The sequence below is a fragment of the Antechinus flavipes genome, chromosome 2 (genome assembly GCF_016432865.1).
Source record: "Antechinus flavipes isolate AdamAnt ecotype Samford, QLD, Australia chromosome 2, AdamAnt_v2, whole genome shotgun sequence".
NCBI lineage: Eukaryota > Metazoa > Chordata > Mammalia > Dasyuromorphia > Dasyuridae > Antechinus > Antechinus flavipes.
Window position 1 is genome coordinate 592,691,021 of NC_067399.1, and position 9,338 is coordinate 592,700,358.

At 29.6% G+C, this 9,338-nt stretch overlaps 1 protein-coding gene across 2 annotated transcripts in view; it reads left to right on the plus strand.

Moving 5' to 3' along the window:
• NHLRC2 (NHL repeat containing 2) overlaps window positions 1-8,628 on the plus strand; it is a 66,370-nt gene extending 57,742 nt beyond the window's left edge. For both annotated transcript variants that reach the window (XM_051981471.1, XM_051981472.1), the window contains exon 11: window positions 1,287-8,628. In XM_051981471.1, coding sequence (XP_051837431.1) covers window positions 1,287-1,543 — 257 coding nt within the window. In that variant the 3' untranslated portion in view covers window positions 1,544-8,628. The remainder of the gene's footprint in view (window positions 1-1,286) is intronic.
• Window positions 8,629-9,338: the final 710 nt, after the last annotated feature.

Genomic DNA, 9,338 nt, shown 5'->3' on the forward strand with positions numbered 1-9,338 from the left:
TTCTCATCTGTAAGCTGAGATTATTATTAGATTTGTAGATTCTAAAATTCTGTCATTTTAGGATATAGCCCTCTAGTACTCATTTGGAGAAACAGGAAGAAAATTGACAAAAAGACAAAATAGAGAAAGGCACTTGGATAAGAATGTCAGGAAGCTATTACATCTATTCTAACAAACTGACTAATATGTGGAACTCTTAAAATTTCCAAAGGACTCCTCCTGTAAGCCATGCTTGCAGCTTCAAATTTAAAAGGGAATGAAATTATGTTGAGAAGTTCTTTTTAAATTGACACATCATTAAGTGTAAGAAATTGCCAGCTGAAGAAACATAATCATGTGCAGCATTTCTTGTTAAGCTTATACAATGAAATCATAATCAACAGAGATATTAAAAGAGCAATAAATGAAGGGTCAGAAAAACTGAGGTATAATTCTTAAGTGTGTGGAGGACCAATTCTCTTTCCATTGATTCATCTGAAAAATGGGAGTGATATCTCTCCTTCCTATAGTTGGGTTGAGTAAGAGAAGTTACAATAACATCATATGCTAATCTCAGGAAACTGAGACCCAGGGAGGTTAAAAAAAATCATAATTAGGGGCAGAGTTGGGACTTATATTCAGTTGTCTTGACTGTTATTGCAGCGTTCTTTCTTCTGCATTACAGTGTCTCCTTTGAAAGTTGAATTTACAACTTCACGATTCTGAAAACAAAAGTCAATGAATATGGCTTCTGACAATGCAAAATAGCTGACAAAAAACAATGGTATTAACGCTGTATGCTTTATTGCTTCAGTGTATTCCTAACTTATTTAATGACGTGCAGTTCTTAACAATCTTGGTTGCCTTGTTTCCTAGCCAACACAGCACTTTCTAAGTAATCAACAAGATTGGAAATTCATTGTCACAAAATCATGGGCATTTCCAGGCCAAGTATTTTGTCTTTTTTATGTTGACTGTTTTTTATTAAAATATATAATTTTGGAGAGTCTAACATAACTATGGAAAATTCAAGTTATTCAGCATTTTTTCAAATAATATTTAATTTTGCTAATGTAAAGGTTAGATTATAAATAATATAAGAGTATAAAATTACAGAAAATACTTAAGATAATTCTGTTTTCAGTATTTGACACATTTTAATTTCAATAGAATGAGATTTATGTTTGGTATATTTACATAAAGGAAAAATATGAAGATATTCTATAGATGCATAATAGAAAAGAACTTTATTCTCTATTTACATGTAAATATTTATGATCTTAATGATTATGTGTTTTATTTCCCAGGTAATGAATGGCTTCTTGAAGGACAGACTCCATCAGGAGAAATTAGGAATCTTTCTAAACAACCTGTGATATCACTGCAGATTCCCTATAGTTGCTTGTCATTTGAATTAGTTGTGTCCATCTGCGTGTGTCTCTATTACTGTAGTGCTGACAGCAATGCCTGTATGATGAAAGGAATTCTATTTAGTCAGCCTTTACAGATTGCAAAGACACACCACAGTAACACACCTCCAGTAGAGCTGAGATATGTGTTTTAGATAGTTAATCCTCCACAATTCAGCCAGTCACTTTAACTTATTGCTCACTATTTTTATACATAAACAGATGGCTTTCCTTCTGTCCCTTATCACCTAGTGTTTAAGACAAAATAACTTGAAATTCAATTGAATTTTAAATGTTAATTTTCTACCTATTTATTATATGGAGAAATATCCACATTGTGGGCTAGCTAAGTCCTAAGTTATTGTTTGGACTATGGCTCTGTGTGGAGTGTGGCTGTGTAATAACTATATTCTAAAAAGAAAAATCATGTTTGAGGTCCATATTAGGATTAGTAAAATTAGGTGCAATTGATAAAATAGGAAGTGTTTTATTTAATATGCCTTTTTAAAACTCTGTGGTATCTTTCAGTAAATCCACAATATTTTTCATAGGAACCAAGATTAGATCTGCAATTTTGTAAAATATCCAATTCCAAAGCATAGATTCTTTCTTTCTTTAATTAAAAATGGTTTGTCTATCACAGTAAAATCTTAAAGAGGAACTTGATGAACTTATTCATTCTTCTCTTCTCTGAATATCTGAATTAAAATATATGTTTAAAATATAAATTTACCTGTTTTATGCAAATTGAGTGCTGCTCTTAGATATCATGTTTGCCTTATATGAAGAGGATAGCCATATTACCAAAAAATGCAGAAATTGCATTTGGATGATCCTTTTTTTGAAAGCTACTCTTTGAACTTAGGCCGAAGTACTTACTATAGTCATACCAAACAATGAATGTGGTCCAGTAAATGGTCTAGTTTTGCAAGGAAAAGAAATTTTTTTGGTTACTATATATAGTAATGTTATTAAAAGAATTCAGTGTGACTGGCAGTTGAATAGGATTAACATTGTTTTTACCTCATAGACTTTATTCTGTATTAATATGAAGTGCAAATATATTTGGTTGACGTCTTTTGGTTTCTCTCTTCCAAAATTAAAATTCTATTAATTTTGCATTATTTTTTAAAAATTACTCTTTAAATATTCAAAGTGGAAACATTCCTCTACTGTCAATAGGTATTGTATTGTATTGTATTTGTATTCTACAAACTAATTCTCCATATTGTCAAAGCTGAATTTAGGTTGTTCTGATGATCTCTCTTTTCTCTTTACTAAAAAGAACAACCTTTGAGAACACTTAGAAAGGTTGCTTTTTTATTTGTAAGCCATAAAAGCTTATTCTTTTATACTGTTGAAGCAACTGTAAAATATGTACTAGGATGAGAATGACATTTTCCCCTAAATTATAATTTTAAAAATATCTTCAAGGCTTTTTCCTGACACCTTTTAGTTAATTGTTGAGCTGGTTTGTCATATCTGTTACTTTCTACAAAAACTGAACCTGCACACAATTTGATCAAATGTTTTGTCCTTAAAAACATTAAGGGAACTATATTTATTGATTTAGTTGACAAATACTTGTTGAGTATATGGAGAGGCATGCCTTTTTTCTTTCTTTCATGAGACTGAATACCAAGGGATTTGCATCTATGTAACAGTACCAAGATATAAAATATAAATAAGTATTATTGGCCTATTTTACCATGTAAATTGTCAATTTGAAATAATTAACTGCTGTTATCTCTCATGGTTGAAATTCTAGTAAGGAATTAGCTTAATTGGGAAATTGCAGTTAGATTGTTTATTTTGCTAAATCCATCCTTTAAAAAGATTTCAAAATATATAATATGTGGGAAACAATAACCTTGGATTCTCTGTCTTATTAGCTCATACATTCTTTCATAAAATGCAAGAAATGAACATTAATACCAAAAGATGGCATATTATTCCTATTGTCTTAGTATTAGAACTTGGCCAGAAAGAACAGTATTCTAAAGTCTCACTTGATTTATTGTATTTATCTTTTCTAGTTGGGACAGGATGAGAATATTCTGGCTCATTCCTTTCCTATTCCAAAAGAACATGGATCCTTTCATGTATTCTCCAAAATTACACTTAATTCAGAAGTATTTTTGATGGCAAATATATTTACAAATATTCTTAGTTATATGCTCTCAAAAAGAATACTTATTATATCAGAAATATTTTCTTATGGTAATTATTTACAAGTATATTATTTTTATATAATTAAAAGATATTCAAGATACTTTATTTTTTAGAACTTTTTTTCTTTATCTCTTTCAGACTAAGTTTATGTCTTCATATATCTTTAAAGCATACTTCTTAAAAATAATTATCACACAGGTAGATGCAACTATTTTCTCATTGATAACACATTTATCAGAGGTTAATCAAATTGGTGAATAAACCACAGAATAAGTTCTTCAAAACAAAACTAAAATTCTTAATACTGAAGAGAATAGAAGTTTAACAGATGATCAGATTGAAGCATGTTTCCTACATGAAGAAGGAAAAGTAGATGGTTGGAGTAATATTTCTTCAGTTTTGCTGTATTCGTTGCCTTTTGCACATTTGCAGTTGCTTAATTTAATTTGCCCAGTGATGGTGTTGTTAATCAGTAACTTTTGATGAAAAGGAATGTTAATAAATGCCTATGATAAGGTACTTGCACACATTTTTAACAAAATAAATTAATATTTTTAAAGAAAAGTCTATATAGAAGTAGTATTTATACAAATTCATTCTGCTGATTTTTGCCATGTTGGGTTTTTTAAAAAATCTTTTGTAATAGTAGCAGCATTGTATAGAATATATTATTATTATTATTATTGTATAGATAGAAGAAATTAGAATTTCCTCATTTTATTCACATGAACTTGGTGTTGCTGTAGTTCATGCTAAAAACAAATATTTATTTTAAATATACTGTCCTTTCTTGGTTAAGTGCTTAATCTTTTTACAAGGAAAAGGCAATGCTGATTTTAAACATAAGATTGAAAAAAAAATAGTACACAATAGGCTGCTGTGATTGCTTGGCTCATTTAACAATTTTTATTCTTAATATTTAGTAAGAAGGCAAATTGAAATTCTTGAAACTATCCTTTTTTTTTTTTTTTAAATAATGGCCTACCTACAGAGTTACTACTTTTCCTTATTTCCATTTGTTTTTGTGATAAATTCAATTCTAAGTTAATAATATTGAAATAAAGGTCAGGTTTTAATACAATAAGAAATGATATTAGAAAAAACTAAAAACCTCACTATATAATTTTTTTCTTATCTTCTGATGCAAAAAAAAAAAAAAAATACCACTAGTCTATATTAAGATTCAAGGCACTTATTTCTTATATTTAACTGGTTTAAACATATTTTTAACTGAATTGTCACTAAGTTACATGGGAAGACAGTTTTCAAGTAGATGAACATAGTAGAGTATTCTGTATCTTTTAGACATCCTCAAGATAAACTATGGCAAAGTAAACACTACTGTTTTGCAGATTTAAAAAACAAATTACATTGATGTCTTTGGAACAGCTTTCTATTTTGTGCCTTCTTATTAACCAGTTTCAGCTTTCCTAAACTGTATATTCTGAAGAAGTTTGAAAATGGGATTGATCTTGTCATTTTTGCTCTTTCATTATTAATTTAGATACTTTGAGATCTTTAAGAAAAAAATTATTTTGGACAGAATTTCTTTTTAGTAAGCTGGAACATAAAAACAGTGATATTTCATTGCATAACAGTGCCTGTGGAATCCATGTTGTGGAACTTAACTGTTGAGTCTTTCTAAAGAGAATGTCCAATAATATACCAGTCCCCTTTTGCTTAACCTAAAGTAGATAAATCTCATTCTAAATTTTATAACATGTTACAATTTTATCTAAAATATAGAGAACCAAATAAGAAATTTCTCATATATACTTTTCCCAAATATTCCCAAATATATACTTTTTCCCAAATTCATTTTCCTTTTTTAAAATTTAGACTCAAAGATAAATATTTTCTTCTTTTATATTTTATTTAAAGTTTTGATAATAATTAAAGTCATTGTTAGCTAACAGTCTATCAGTATGTCTAATTTTTAAAATTACTTAGCAATGATTTCCGTTTAAAGGCAATTAAAAATGCTGTTTTTATCATAATAATGCTGAAATTGAACATTAATATTTTAGTTACATTGTCTTCTAAGCTTTGTTGCTGTATCATTCAGAGTCTAAAAAAATTCATTTTTAATGATTCATTTCTTAGATATTTTGTATACTCTTTTTTTCCTAATTTTCATACAGGGGCCCAGAGTACCATGAGAGATTTTACATCTTGGCAGATATATCCAGTTATTATAACCTCACATTGTGGGAGTTCAATAACTTTCCAATGTTAACTGTTCTAACATTGCTATTTTAATTATCCTTAGAAATATAATTAAGACCTTGTTGAAAGACACATTTTAAAATGAATTCCTGAGCCCAGGATTGTTTGGAATTCTTAAAGAGTTTCATGAATATTCAAGTACGAAAGATTTAATAATAGCCAGAGATCTAGAAACTGTTAATTGGCCAACCTGTTAACACATATGTGGCATTGTATAAACTATTACCCAAATAAAACAGACATAGAGGGACTACTTCCACCCCTTGACAACATACTTCAACATGTAATAGTGATCCTGATTTCCCTTCATTACATTAGGCACTATTATAAAAACAAGATAGTGTTCATTAAGTTGTGATCCAAAATTGTCAAGTTTAGTATTAAAACCTTTTCAATTATCAATTCTTTGTGCCCATATGATTATGGTCTTCATCAGTTTTACCATAAAGTCCCATTCTAAAAATCAGCTTTGGTATGAGTTGGTGTTATATTTAAAGAATGATATTGTGGAGAAAATTCTGGGATTAGAAAGCAGAGAGATGAATTGCAGTTGTGATTTTGCCACTACCTGGTTGTGTGACCTCAGGAAGAATACTTTATCTTCATAGGCTTTGGTTCCTCATCTGCAAAATGAGAGCCTTTCCAGATTTAACTTGGAGTGATATTTTATAGTTACAGGCAGTTCAGGAAAAACATTCAGTTTATTAGCTACAACTGGTTAATAATAAGCAATATTCCCTTTTCCTCATTCTTACATGACTCACAATTCCTTACCTGAAATAAATGGATCCTGAGAATATGTGTAGCAATATGTTAATTTGGTTTAAAAAAAAAAAAAAAAACTTCTTTAAAAAAAATTCATTCAGTAGAGTAATATAAAAGGAAATAATTTTGAAAGTTAGAGACTTAATGTCATGTCTTAACTCAAAATCAATGTGATGAATAAACTCTGGATCTTTCTTGTGTTAAAAATTAAGGTCAGACTAGCTGTTTGTGATTTGCTGTTTTTCCTGTAAATAGTTCAAATAAAATGGAAGTCTCTGTTCAAGTCTTCACCATGCACTTCTCTCACTTCCTAACTGTTGATTTGGTTTAATTATTTTCAAAGGTCAATATCATGAAGTGAGAGCTGGAAAGTTAAAACCCCAGATACTTGTTGTGGAATGTTTGCGTAGCTGTAGTTAGCCATTGTTTGATGTGTACCTCTTCTTCATTGGCATGCTGCTTTCAAGTGTAGCAGAGGACATTTTGTTCTACTAAAAACTCCAGAATAAGATATTTCTAAATTTACTTCCCTACCTAGACTATCAATCTAATGCTTTAAAACAAAACAAAACAACAATCAGAAAACACTTTAGTAATATGCCCTTTTAACAGTTAACTGAATTCATATGAGTTAGATTTCTTTATTTTTGGATAGCATGCATTCTGTAGCTCTCATTGCGCTGGTGATCTGTCTCTGTGCAAGTTTGGACTATTTAGTTTTGTTTGCTTGTTTTACTTGTTTTACAAGTAAACTTGCCACACATTTGTGTGACAATGATATGGATAAGACTAATGCATTGTGCTTCTCTCTCTCCCCCAATAACTTAAAAGTAAGTGAAATCTCAGCATCTCGAAACTGAAGAGTAGGTATTTCATTTGCATGGTGGTTTCATTTTATTTAACTTTTCATAGCAAAGGCACAAAATAAAAGCCTGCTTACTGAAGTATTATAGGACATTCATATAACTATATGATTGTTATAGGTATTTTAACAGTCTTTGTGTGAGTGGGAGAAGCATGCAGTGGCTTTATGCACGTAATGCATACCCAGTGTTATATGGTCTGCAACACTTTGCTAAGCCCCAGATATAGATATATTTTTTTTCTCTGAAAGGATTAAAATGTCTCCCTAAATGAACGCTATTAAAATCCGTTATTCAGATATACCCATTTAAAAAAACAACCACCACCTTATTTTCTCAGCATATTCTAATCCTTAGTCTTTACATGGCATACAAAACTCATTTTACCACTATGTGCTTATATTTGAGGAGACTTACCTAGATACACAAGCATCAGAGAATAACAGGATGACTTTGTTACCGTGAATCATTATCTCCCTAAACATATATATCAGTTGACACAGCAGTAGGAAGCTAGCTTGGGATTTTAAAGTTACTGTAGTAATCTACATATAGATAATGGATAATTTAAGATTGACTCTGATTTCAACTTCTTATTTTGAATTGAACAATTTAAGACATTGCTTCAGACTGCAACCTTGAACTGGACAAATTGAGGAGACTTAGACTTTTCCTCTTGTTTGTATCATATAAAAAAGTTTCAGAATTTAGTTTCAGAGTATGTAATTGGACTGCCATGCTGTCTTTTCCATATCTGTCATTCCAAAGGTTTGAGTTGAATCTTTTGATTTCTTCTTATTATGAGTTCTCTAAAGATAAAATGCAGCAAAATTCTATTTAAATAGAACACTGTAATTCTAGATATATATGATGTTAGAATTGTTTTAAAGAAAATATTTGTAAAGTACTTTATGTGGACAGATGAATATTTTTATACTGTACTATTCATTTTAATATTTTTACATCTTCAAGCAGTATAATAATGTTAATGAAGTTGAAATCTTCTGTGAGAGAATGGTCTTTATTTCAACCAAGAGAAGTATAAAACTGACTGATCCAAAGTATATGCTTATACTGTATGCACTGAAATCTAATGTCTTTTTTTCTAAAGCTTTGTACTTTTTTCATTAAACAGATGACATATTTTCTCTCTAAGACCACGTTTCTGTATTATTTATGCCTTTTTGTTGTATTAAACTGTTTCATGAAAGAAATTTTGTTATATGGATAATCATTTAGTATAATAATTTTAAGTTATAGCTTAATATTTAAGATTTTAAGACCCTGTTTAGTAGATAGCATTGAAATTTCAAAATGCCTAAATTTGATTGCTTTCAGTCTAATATGTACAATTTCCATTATAGATAGTCTGTATTCATGGCACTTTAAAGCTTACCAGTATTTATATAAATAAGAGAATTTGATTTATGAAAATTATCAATTACTATACTTGAAATCATTACATAACAAAAATGTAAGACTAGTTAGAAGTGCTCAATATGTGTTATATGAAAGGGGCTAGGAAAACACATATTAGCTGTTTTAAAATATTGAAGGATGGTCCTGTAGAAGTATGAGAAAAAATTGTTTCATTCTGGAGAAGAGAACTAGAATCAAATCTGTGAAAATTGAAGGAAGTCCGATAATAGAATAGGCTACTCCTTAAGTTATACTTTCCCATCTCAAGATGTTAGATAATTGTTAGTAATAGAATGGTTGATTTGAATGAGAGTTTGGGCTAAACTAAGATCCCCTTTCAGATATTCTTGATTTCTATTTCCTAAGGAGAAATTTGTATATGTAGCCATAAGGCAGTCTTGAAGGTTTATAGCATCATCATAGTTATAGTTTAGAACTTGATCATAAATTTTCTTAAATAGACCCATTCATTAATTACAATTAATACAATTAACAATGCAAGTTT